The sequence below is a fragment of the Parasteatoda tepidariorum genome, chromosome 8 (assembly GCF_982258835.1).
Source record: "Parasteatoda tepidariorum strain Cologne lab strain chromosome 8, Ptep-v5.0, whole genome shotgun sequence".
Classification (NCBI taxonomy): Eukaryota; Metazoa; Arthropoda; class Arachnida; order Araneae; family Theridiidae; genus Parasteatoda; species Parasteatoda tepidariorum.
This window is the reverse complement of record NC_141762.1, coordinates 28,372,573-28,385,821: the sequence shown is the minus strand read 5'-3', so window position 1 is coordinate 28,385,821 and position 13,249 is coordinate 28,372,573. Positions and strand designations below refer to the sequence as shown.

At 30.0% G+C, this 13,249-nt stretch overlaps 1 protein-coding gene and 1 long non-coding RNA gene across 7 annotated transcripts in view; both read right to left on the bottom strand.

Annotated features, from left to right (window-relative positions):
- LOC107438772 (uncharacterized) overlaps positions 1–13,249 on the bottom strand; it is a 572,328-nt gene that overhangs the window by 258,142 nt on the left and 300,937 nt on the right. Inside the window, exon 1 of one of the 6 annotated variants that reach the window (XM_016051142.5) lies at positions 3,786–3,988. The exons of the other annotated variants lie outside the window; for them this stretch is intronic. Within the exon in view, the coding sequence (XP_015906628.1) occupies positions 3,786–3,822 (37 nt within the window). The 5' untranslated portion in view covers positions 3,823–3,988. Of the gene's footprint in view, positions 1–3,785; positions 3,989–13,249 lie in introns of those variants that run through there. 6 annotated transcript variants of the gene reach the window in all.
- LOC147806033 (uncharacterized) overlaps positions 1–13,249 on the bottom strand; it is a 154,205-nt gene that overhangs the window by 11,466 nt on the left and 129,490 nt on the right. The gene's annotated exons all lie outside the window — the stretch shown is intronic.

Here is a 13,249-nt window from a genome sequence, read left to right as displayed (position 1 = left end):
CTTCGATTTGCTGGTTGTTGTTCTCCTATTTTAGTACAAAACTCGTAAAATTCTCAGCAAAAAATGTCATAAAGGAAGAAAAAATAGTTTAAAAGAATAGTAATAACAATAATAATAATCGTAATTATATGTATAGCATCTTAAAAATTATTTACAATACACTGCTAGAAATTTCGCAACAAGTTGAACCATATATCGATCGAATTTTCTGCAACTTTAATACAGAGACTAATTAAACCATTTTAAAATTGCTTACATCATACAAAACAATAGTACTGCTCAAGTTTGCTGCAATTTATATTATGGTGCGAATTAAACAATTTTAAACTTGATAAACAATATCGTTCAAATTTGCTGCAACTTAAATACAGAGCTAAGTTAAACTATATTATAGTGCAAATTTTAAACTTGATTTCAGCATACACAACAATAATATTGTTCAAATTTGTTGCAATTTAAATACAGACTTCAGAACTGTATTATAGTGCAAACTAAACTATTTTAAATCTGATTGCACCACAATAATATTGTTCAAATTTTCTGCAATCTGAATACAAAGCCAAGTCCACCATCTTCGAGAAGACTTAACAATTACAAATGTTCTGCAAATATTCTCAAAAATAAACTAAAAATCTTTACTAGGAAAAAAACCTTTTTTTCAAACAATGAACAAATCTATTATGCAAACTAAAATTGCAAAAAAAATATTAATAAATAATTAAGTATTAAATTGCGATTGAAAATAAAATTATTTATTAAAATAGAATAATATAAAACATGAAAATTTACTAATATGATGTAATTGTCGATGAAACTTAAGGATATAAAGTAATCCAAACGAAAGTGAGCAAGACTATAAATAATTCCGTTCTAAACATAATTTGTTTAGTAAAAACTGTCTCCGTTCATCGCAGTTTTGAGCACTTTCTGCTTAAGAGAACCATAGTGCAATGAAGTTTATAAAAATACGATATTTTAGTTCAATTCGCTCCAAAATTTCAAACTTTGCTTAGTTGGGTATACTATAGCCTACGTCACAGATCGTGTTATTCCTACTAAATTTAACTAGTAAACAGCATTTTCTGCGAACCTGATTTCTAGCAACAAGTAAAAGCATCAAACGAAGTGTCTTGTTTATAAGTCGCTACTCGCCAGGTTGAAATTGTATTAGTCTAGTTCCTTTGGAAATAATTTATATTGTTGTTTTATCGAAGTTTATGAATTTAGTAAACATATTTAAAACTTAATTTATTAATTAAACTAAAAGGTAAATGTTATTCCTAGTAAGTGGAAGTAGTTGTGCGTTTTTCATATTATACCCAATAATAATAAGAAAATCCTTAAGTTCTTTTTTTTTTAAACAAACAGTTTTAACTTCTTCTAATTATGAGGAAAGACTGCTCTTGAAACAAGTTCCCAAAGCACAAAGTGAACGAACTGAAAGAGGCCCAAAAAAAGGGTTAACAAAAATAAATTTCTCAATCCTTCATCTCCTCGAGACATAAAGCCCTTGAAAAACATCTGTTGAGATCTTAAATTAGGAAATCAAAGATAATATTTTGAAATAAGGGTCACGATATCATCAGGACTTTGCGAACGGTGTAGGACAATCCCTACTACTTTGTTTTGTGTCGATTTCAATTCTAACTTCTTTAATTCGTTTAAACCACCAAGAGGAATGCAACGAGGTCAAAGACCCAGACTTCTAAATAATAATTTCAGTCAGTGAACAAATCCCAAATGGGGGCCTCTCATCAGTTTGAACACGATATTAGGCACAAGCACATACATACAACAGTAGCAAAAGCTCTTTCCTTCGTTGCAAGGGGCCCCTTTTCAGAGAATTTGGTGTGGAGTTATAGAAGGGAGGGGGGATGGTAGAAAGGAAAAGTGGGTTCACATCACAATTGTTCATCCTTTCTGTGACGTTAGTCCCCCTCTTCAATCTTTATTCATTTGCTCTTAGCATTTTTCTTGTGACAATGTTATTATGTAGCTAATATGGTTTTGACACGGAGAATAAAAAGAATATATTCTCGGGTGAAATTGAAATATTAGAGACGGTATTAGTCAATATAGTCAGGCTATTTTATTGCGAAAATGTGAGTTTGTTTTGGGTATTTCAAAATTTCTAGGCAAATTATGCTAAAATTACAATTTAAAATTTACAGGTGAAAATTATTGCTTGAAACTTATTTTTCCACTATAAGGATTCATATGGTGATGTTTATTATTATTTAAAAAAACAATACAATAAATATAATATAGCATATATTTTATAAAAAAAATTTCTAGCATTCTTTAGCTGGGAAAAAAATAGTCATCTTCTATCCACTTTTACATAGTTTTTAAATTTTAAACAAATATGATTTCTAAAGGAAAAATATTTACTATTTGTAAAAAACGGGAACTTTTTATTAATTTAAAAAATTAATCTCTAAAGCTAGTTATCAGCAATTTTTTTAAAAATTATACATAAAATTGGAAAGTATTCTCAAATTTTTATGAAGTAAACATGGGCTTATTATGGAATTTAATATATAACTTTCGAGTTCTTAGATCGCGTTTTCATGCACGCGAGAATATCAGTTTTTTTTTTTTCAACGTGAAGGGTTGATTTAAAATACTAAAATATATCTAGAGCACATTTCCCCCTTTCTACGCATTTACACTTAAAATATCCATTATTTTATCTTGACATGATCAATTGCTTTAATGAATAATACCGAAATGTTCGCTTTAAAAAACTGAGCAAAGAGGCAAATTTAAATGATTAGTTAGATATTTATTTTAAAATATTTAGTTTTCACAGCAAAAAAGTGAATATCCTCAATGCATTATCATTTGCGTTTATGATTAATAATAAAATGCCCGATTTTCAATGCTGAGAAATTTAAGTAAACTTTCATTCAAGCATCTACATTTTAAACAATTTCTCTGCAAAAAAATATTCACTATGTTATGTTTATGTCACGCTTTTATGAACAATAAAGAAATGTGACCCTTTAAATATTGAGAAAAATGACAAATTGAAAAGAAAAAAAATATTTAGAAATCAAACACTAAAATTCTTCCGCAAAAAATAACGTTCACTACGTTATCTAATTACAGCTACTAATAAAAGTAATATCAACTTTGTAATCAATAATTGCCTTTATAAATGTCCGATAAATAATGAAATGTCAGATTTTCAACTATTGAAAAATGACGGATTTAAATTATGTAATTAAATTCTTAACACTTAATTCCACTGTTTTATTTAGGTATCAATTGTCATTGTATAATAATAAAATGTCCAATTATCAACACTAGATTTAAACAAAACATTTTAATATTTGTTTTCTAAAATCGAAGTACTACAGCAGAAAAAAAATCCACTATTACCTAGACATCATTAATTGCTTGTATGAAAAATAATAAAATGTTCGATTTTCAATAATCAGGAAAGTGATTATATTAAAAAAAAAAAAACAATTAGACATTTGCTTTCAAAAATTCAAATGCATGCAACAATTTTATTTGCAAGCAAGTAACTAAACATGCATATCAAAGCATTTGGAATACAACACATGCTTTCACAAAAACCAAACGGAAAGAAAGAAGGAAAAAAAAAAACGCAAACTTTTCAAAATTAACACCTTTCATCACCAGATAAAAAACGATGACGCAACTTTATCAAGGAACGAAAACACAAACAAAACAAACATCATTCCGTGACAGGTCAGGAACAAAGGTTGGGGGGGAGGGTGTTGGTAAAAAAAGTTTTATTTTAAAAATAAATGTACCTTTATAGAGCCAACAGGCAGTTGAACAGTAAGACATGTCTTTAAAGAGTGTGTAATCAAGATTCCATTCAAATTTTTAGGGATGAAGACGCGCGACGACCTACAAGTGGTTTGTAGGCGAGCTCATCAAACAAACATATCGTGTGGTGAAAGAGTCCCATTGGTCGGGGGGATGTCCCACCTTCATCCGAATCACGTGACTCGAAAGGGTTGAGAGTGGAAGCAGATTCGAAGAGAGAAGGATGCGTGGTAGCTCCGTCGCGCACTTTTTATTCACCTTACGTTTCGAAAATTTTACTGGATAACGGAAAGGCACTCGCGCAATGCAAATAGGGAAGGCGAAAAACTTTTAGAACACTCATTTTATTTATCGTTACGCAAACGATTGTTCCAATTTGCCTGAAAATGATAAGAACTTTTAAGCTGCTCTTAAAAGTGACACGGCATTTTTATTATCTCCGGCAAGGATTTAACAAAAAGTAATAAATATAATACACTTTTAAAAATTAGAGAATATTAATAGGAGAAGCAAAGCGAATTTTTTTTAATCGTCACCAAAAATTTTTTTTTTCCAATTCACCTGAAAATGCCAAGAACTTTCGTTCTAGTATCATTCTGTTTCTAGTATCGCATGCAAATAGCACATTCATTCCTTAAATCAGTTCAAAAATAGGAGTAAACTATTAATATTTGTTTAATTAATATTATTTACAAATTATCCTACATATTGAACAAATAGCACATCTTTTCTTGAAATGAAAATTATTTAAATGTTCCCATTAACTAAATCTTCGTATTGCTTAGATATTTCTTTTTAATCAAAGATTTATTTTTATTAACATATGTTTATTTACTTTTATTTAGGTATATATATACTTCCATTTAAGAAAGCTAATTTATATCTATTCAAGCAAATTTCTTTCTTTTTATCAATTGATTTTCATTAATTAGTTTGTTTTTACTTATTTTCATTAGTTAAAAATTATTATTAGCAATCCTCAAATCACAAAAAATTGATTTCAATTAATGGACAATATGCTGATTTCATGGGCCATTTTATATACTGTCGTTCGCTAGGATAGAGGCAATCATTGAATCGTATTTTGAAGTAGAATAAATTTCAGGGACAATATATTCCATAGCAATAATTCCATAGCAACAATACTTCAATTTAGCTCCAAGAGCCGTGATAGCGCAAAGGGTAGAGCGCTCGGCTCCCAATAAGGTGACCCTTGTTCGAATCCAAGTATCCGGCTCGCACTGACCACAGTGTTGACGAAAAATATCCTCAGGATTTGAGGGATAATGGGTGAGAGTTCCCTTGCCGTCAGACTAACCACGGGAGCTTTTCCTCTCAATGTAATGCAAATGCGAGCTATTTTCATCAAAAAGTTCTTAACGAAGGCAAATTTTTCCCAATACTTGATCCAGGAGTCTTCTGGGTTAGGTTCAAAATTACAAGGCTACGGAGTTGAACTAGATTGTCTTACAAATAATTAAGATTTTTTTTAAGAAAAAGAAATAGGAAAAGAAAAAACTGCTCAATTTTTTTTTAACAATTTAAAAAATTGCACTATGAAATTAAAAAATTTAGAGATATTTTAATATTTTTTCATCAGTGTATCAGTATAAAGCTGAAAATAAAATTATAACAAAAATAAATTTCAAAGAAATTACAATCAGTTCGAAAAATAATCAAGATTCAAACAAAAATTGAAAGAAAAAAAAACGTTCAATAGTTAACAGTTTAAATTTTTTTATAAAATTGATAGTAAAAAAATTCAAATTTTTGTAAGTTTTAATAGTAAACTTGTAATGATATAGCGCTAAAAATCAAAATTACATTAAAATCGCAAAATTCAACAAAAAATCAATCGGAATTTTATAAAAACAGAAATTTTAAACGAATTCCAATCAGTTAGAAGAGTAGTTCAAATTTTGAACAAAAACTGGATAAAAAACGTTTAATATTTAACATTTTCAAAAAATTTAAAAATGATAGTAAAAAGAAATATCAAATTTTAGTCAGTTGTGATTTACTTACATAACATAACACTAATCATCAAATTAAATTAAAACACAAATTGGATTAACCAAATATTACTTGGTTCAAAATATTATCCAGATTCAAAGAAAAAGTAAATTTAAAAAAAAAAACGATTATTATTTGAAAGTTTAAAATTTTTTTTATTATTGAACAGTTCAATAAAAACTCAAAATTGACATAAGGAAATTCAAACATTTGGTCAGTTACAATTTAATCACCTTATGTAATGACAAAGCACTAAAAATCAAATAATGATAAACTACATTTTATAAACATAAAATCCAAAACAATCAAGTTTAAACAATAGTGTGGCACCAAATAAATCCTCAAAAATTACTTTTCATAAAACTATTCAAAAATCTGGGTTTACCCACTAATACAATCAATCAAAGTATCCACCAAAGCAAATCAAATAAAATCAAGAAAAGCAAACACTGTAACATAATTAATGACAATTGAATCAACAAGGAATAGGCTCCCAAAAGAATGAGCCTGCCAATTAAAAATCACAAGCATTTTTTTCTCGCTTCGAGCAGTGACTCAGACAGAACAATCACACGAACATTTATGCATGGAGTGCTCTTCACAATAAAAAGAAAAAGAACAACACCAAGAATCACAAATCAATTGTTACATTGGTGCAATATACGCATCGCCAGTTCGAAAGATACGTATGATGAAAGACTGAAATGGCAATAATGATAAATAAACAAATATATAAAACGAATCAGAACGGCGCGAGGAAGAGAAAAAAAAATGGTGTAAAGAAAAAGAAGATAGAGGAGAAAATAATCCGTAAGAAAAATATTACCGCTTAAAGGCGGAGTGATAAAAAGTGCGAAAAGTTACAAGCAGAAAAGATACAGTGTGCAGGTTAATAGTTGTAACAAATCATGAGCAAACACATTATTGCAAGAAGACAACAAATAACCGATTAAAAACAAAACAGTCGCCTCTCGATATAACGACTTATGCGGTCCAGAAAACGAAAGCTATAACGAACGTGAAGTCACTATACCGAAAGTACACAAACTTACAGCGAATATTTATTGGAGCCGTAAAGGATCAGCAAAATCCCAGCGACAATACGAATCCTGCCTCAGGCTGTCAGTGGTGAGGCCAAATATCATGGGGTAGAATCCCCCTCCAGTCGGGCTAACCGTCGAGGGTTTTAAGGTTTTCAACTCTATATAACACAAAGGCGAGTTTGTTCCATCAAAAAGTCTCCTATTAAGGATAGTTTGATACGAATTCTACTCCCGGTTCTCATCTACAACATGGGTCAAAATCCCCTCTTCGCCAGAAAAAAAGGGGAAGATGTTTTCGTGGTTTTCGTCTCCATGTAACGCAAATGCGGTTAAGTTCCAACAATGAGTCCCTCACGAAAGATAGTTTGTCAGAATGCTTGATCTAGGAGTTCTCTTCTCTTCTGGGCTGGGTTTAAAACAATAAGGATACGGAGTTCATGATTGATACTCGGAATTGGGTCGGTACTATAAAATGTACTATAGAAAATATAGTAATAAAATAGTAGTTAGTTTTCCTGGTAATCCTTATCTTCACGATACCATTCATGAAACCCTTTTCATGCCTAATAACATCCTTTACGTAATATTACAAATGATCAATGTATTGTACAAATTTGTATAATAACTTTGTATAGTAATTTGTATAGTATATTTACTTGTATAGTTGCAAGTAAAATAAAAGAATTGCGATATGGAGATTCATTATATATTTATTTAAAATAATTATTACTTTGATAGTAATACTACCCCTTAGATCTCGAATGTACCTATTGTAATTTAAATTAAAAATGAATATCCGATTCATGAGCTGTCTTAAAATTAATGTTATTAACTAAGTATCAACTGGTCCGTTTTTCATATATATTTGCAACTCGAATATACAATGACTTGCTTTTTAAATAAACCAACTGATGTCAGGTCTTCTACAATTGTATACTTGATCTTAGTGGTTACAATTGAAAGACACCAGCACTTGCATTTGAAAAACAATTTTAAGTGCGGCGAATGCATACCCTTAAAATTGCCTTTCAACTGTAACTACTGGTGGTTAAATAATTAATTCGGTTGGCGTAATAGTCAAAACCATTTTAACTTAAAAAAAGTTTTAACAAATTGTTACTAAATCAAAGAAACCATAACTCTCATTACTTAAAAAACTCAAAACAATGATAAGAAACGATAACTCAAATCAATAATAATAAGAAAAAGAAAATCAAAATAATTACAAGATGAATAACTCAAAACAATATTTAGAAAAAAAGAAACTCAAAAGAAGAAAATATCAAATCAAAACAATACGAAAAAACTCCGTAATACGAAGAAAAACTCAAAATAATAATAAGAAGCAAATACTGAAATTAATGAGAAAAATATAAAATTATTTTTTAGAAAAAAATCTCTCATGAAGCTGACAAAAACACACAAATCATAATACTGAAAGGAAAAAAAACTACTAAAAATACAAAATATGAAGAGGGGAAAAAAAATCCGAACACGGAAAAAATTTAAAGTTCAATATTGAGTGAAAAAAAAAAACTCTTAACTCTAAAAAAAAAATTTTCAAATTTCAATAAAATTAAAAGTCGCCAACATTCCAAGAGCTCCGACTTCGAACGGAACAAATCTCACAGACTTATGCATGAAGAAAAAAAAGAAATAAAAACTCCACGAAAAGAAGCATCACAAATCAATTGTTATTGCAGCCGAACACGCATCGGCAGTTGAAAATACACGAAGAGAGAGAAATAGCAGTAATGAAAAATAAACAAATAAAGAGAAGAGAAAGACCAGCGGGCAAAAAAGAGAAGACGAAGAAGAAAATAATCCGTCATTTGAAAAAGAGAGTCAAGAGGACCATTTCTGGCGGAATCCCAGTTCATCTATCATATATAGAAGGAAACAAAGCTGGCACGTTGCCCTCGCAACAAACACCACTGTCAAATATTCAAGACAAATAAATGCATCCGAAAGCGAGAGGTCGCCCCCCTTCGACAGATAGAGAGATCGCATTAAGGATTCCGGCGACGTGGCACAATGAAAGAGAATGACCCGACACCTCCAGAAGCGGACGCATTTCTTACCAAAGCTCACCATTTTTCAATCGAAAAACTTCTTGTTTATTTATAACCCTCTCTCCTAGACCACGCGACATTGTTTTCTTCGTCGCTCGCGAGAAGAAAAAGGACAACAGAAATTGAATTTCAAACGATCCTATGTAATTATTACATGATGCATTCGAATCTTTTTTTCCTTTCAGAAATTGAATTTCATACGATCCTATGTAATTATTATATGATGCATTCGAATCTTTTTTTTTTCTTCAGAAATTGAATTTCATACGATCCTATGTAATTATTATATGATGCATTCGAATCTTTTTTTCCTTTCAGAAATTGAATTTCATACGATCCTATGTAATTATTATATGATGCATTCGAATCTTTTTTTTTTCTTCAGAAATTGAATTTCAAACGATCCTATGTAATTATTACATGATGCATTCGAATTTATTTTTTTCCTTTCAGAAATTGAATTTCAAACGATCCTATGTAATTATTATATGATGCATTCGAATCTTTTTTTCCTTTCAGAAATTGAATTTCATACGATCCTATGTAATTATTATATGATGCATTCGAATCTTTTTTTCCTTTCAGAAATTGAATTTCATACGATCCTATGTAATTATTATATGATGCATTCGAATCTTTTTTTCCTTTCAGAAATTGAATTTCATACGATCCTATGTAATTATTATATGATGCATTCGAATCTTTTTTTTTTCTTCAGAAATTGAATTTCAAACGATCCTATGTAATTATTACATGATGCATTCGAATTTATTTTTTTCCTCAGAAATTGAATTTCAAACGATCCTATGTAATTATTACATGATGCATTCGAATTTTTCTTTTTTAAAATAAATAAGTCACGTTGCAAAAACTAATTCGAGTCTTTTTACCATAATAAATTTCGTAAGCTGTTTAAAAATTGATTCACGCTGCAAAAAGTTGGATGCCTCGAATCCTTATGGACACTTAAAAAATTGGTTCAGGTTGCAAAAATTTTAATAATTCGGGTCTTTATAGCTTCAAACATTTAAAAAACTGATTCGAGTTGCAAAAAATTTAATATTTTGAATTCCTTACCATAGATTCGGACACTTAATTGATTCACGCAGCAACAGTTTTGATATTTTGAATCCCATGCCATAGTTTTGAACAGTTAAAAAATTCATTCATGTTGCAAAAATTTTAATAATAAGGGTCATTATAGTTCCGGACACTTAAAAAACCGATTCACGTTGCAAAAATGTTAACGTTTCCGAGTTTCTTTTTTTTTTATCATAGAATCGGCAACTTAAAATGATTCACGCTGCAAAAAATTCAATGTTTCGAGACCTTTCAGTCCTTTACCATAGAGCTTGATACCTTTAAAAGGATGTAAAAAAAATTGCATACTTTACAATTTTATCGACTGATATTAAAAAAATAATAAAGAATAATAAATATTTACTAAAATTTATATACAAATTAATTAAAATTTATATGCATATATGGCGAAATACGCAAAACGTCGAATTAACATTAAGGGGTCGAAACTTAGGAACGCTCTCATAACCAAACTATGACGACCATATTTCTCAGATTTCCCACATTCCCACATATTTTGGGGGACAAAAATCCGAATCCGTTGTAAAAAAAGGGCATGTTAATTCAGATTTATTTATTTATTATTATTTTTTTTTTTTTGGCGTGCTGTGCATACACTGTAAAAAGAATTTATTCCTGATGCGAAAAGCAATTTTTTAATTGCCACACCATGCATCATAATACCAGAACGTTAAATCACAATGTAGCACACTTGCTGAAGACAATCAAAGGTGCATAATTTAAACTTTTATTATTGTTGCAAATGTTTTTCATTTCATTTACAGTAGAATCTGGATTATCTGACACCCCCCTGACCTGGGGTATGTCGGAAAACCAAAATTGTCGGATAATCAAAAGAACTTTTTTTTTAAAAAAAAAAGTATTTTGTTAGCATATAAACATTAAACTATTAAGTAAAACTACTCAAAACGATTTGAGACTAAAATAAAGTTTATTAAAAAACTCTTATTTGTGTTTTGTTTTACTACTAAACAATATCATAAAAAAAATTTATAATTTTTGTTCTTTGTTTAATACTCATTTTCTCGAAAATTTCGATATCGAAGTTACAGCATTGAATTGAACAGAGTTTAAACACGCAAGGTTCAAATATGAATAAATGAATAACTGAGTAACACCATCTTTAATAATGATGTCTGTCGAAACAAGTTCTTTACTTACATGAAATAACAAAAATTCAAGAAAATTATCAAAACAAATATTAGAAAGTGTCATTTTTGCGGATATAGACGTATGAGCTGACGACGAGTAGTAAAATTTCTTCATTGTGGAATTTTCTGATTCTTCTTCTTTGTCAGCGCAACAGCCCCTGGCAGGCCCTGGCTGCCTCAACAGCTGACAAGCTCCAGCGCTTCCTATCCATGGCAACTTCAAATCATTTTGGATGTCGTTGAGTCATCTAGTAGGGGATCTGCCTCTGGGACGCGACCCCTCGGGTTCTTGAAGGTGACTATTCTCATAGCGCTATTTTCAGGGCTTCTCCATAGATGGCCCAGCCATCTCAGCCAATTACTGCGAATTATTTGTGATATTTGGGGCTGCTTGTAGAATTGGTAGAGCTCAATTTCTGATTAATATCTATATACTTAGGAAAATTTCAAAGAAAATAAAACTTATGGACTCGATTCTGTCACCATGGCACTGGTATACTAATTTATTTTTCTTTAAGTAATATATTCGGAATCTGATTTAACAAGTCAATTCAGAGCCACTGAGGATTTAACGAGCCAATTGGAGTTGAAAATTTATTCGCTTGATATTACATATAATATGAGGGTACGGAACTAAAAGTTAAAAATTTCTGCCCTTACCAAATCAAAAATTATTTTTCGTTTGTTAGGGTTTATGATTTCATTTTTATTCGGGAAAAAAAGAAAATTCAGTAAATATAGATTTGTTAAATGGAATCCCAAATTTTAAAATCTCACTTATTCTATTTCAGAAGCCTGATATTTTTATAATTAATTATTTTTACATTAAGTCCTCACGAATTTAAAATCAAGGGGGTGAGCATACATTGCTCTGCATTGAGAGTGCTAAAAAGGAATATTCGACGTAAAACATGAAATAATAATTTAACTTTTAGAATGTGTACCGCTTTTATAGAATATTCTATCACAATTCATGAGACATTTTGAACAGTTATTGGTAATCTAGGGTGTGGTCTATAGATTTAAGCTTTACATCAAGAAACAATCTTGCTATGGTTGATAGAAAAAAAAATTACACATGCCCATACATAAGCTTGTACTCAAATATGAATTCTTTTACACCGGCAAAACGAAAACCACAAATCGAATTTTGATATGGATATTTCGTGACAATATCTTTAGCATCTTATAAAGTGTCGTAAAAGATTGAATGAGAAGCCATGTTAAGATCTTTCACTTTTTTTTAATTGACAGAAAATAAACATTGTTTAAACTTGTAGAAATGACATAAGCTGATGATTGATATAGCGAGCTTTAAGCTAGTACACAATTTTTCCCACCATATTTCACCAGCTTCTGTTTCAATTGACATTAAAACGATGATTTTGTTTAGCATAGTGGTACAGTTTACCCACGCTATTTATTAGACCCCCAAAGCGCATGCACGACAATTTCACCAGAAAACACAATTAACGCTAAGAGGTAGGTAATACGGTTAGCATTAAGATCAACGTTAGAGAAACGCTATTATGGTTTAAAACGCTCCAGAGTTTCTAATAGTGTAGAACAGAGTTTTCCAAACTTATGACTTTTGTGTACCCTTTCTAAATTTTTCGTAACGCTGAGTACCACTAATAAAAAAAATTAATGAATTTTTTACTATAAAAAATTGCACAAAAGTTAAAAATCACAACTGGCTGTTGACACCACTAATTATTAACTGTTAACTCAGCAAAAAATAGTCAATAGAAAAATACGTAATCGTAAATTTTCATGGCTAGCTTTGTTTTTAAATAAAATTTTTTGAAATATTCCTTTGTTTCAAGATACTTCGCAAAAGAACGCGTATCCCTGGGGGTACGCGTACCATACTTTGGGAAACACTGGTGTAGAAGGTTAAAAAATTTAAGTGTGTATCTACGTAAATTTAAAATATAAACAAATCTGAAGTAACACAATCTGATACATGCGGCATATGAAAATATAAAAAAATGCAAAAATCGCTGCACATTTTGACCTAGCCAAAGAAAAAAAAATATATAAGTCAAACTGAATAAAAAATTTT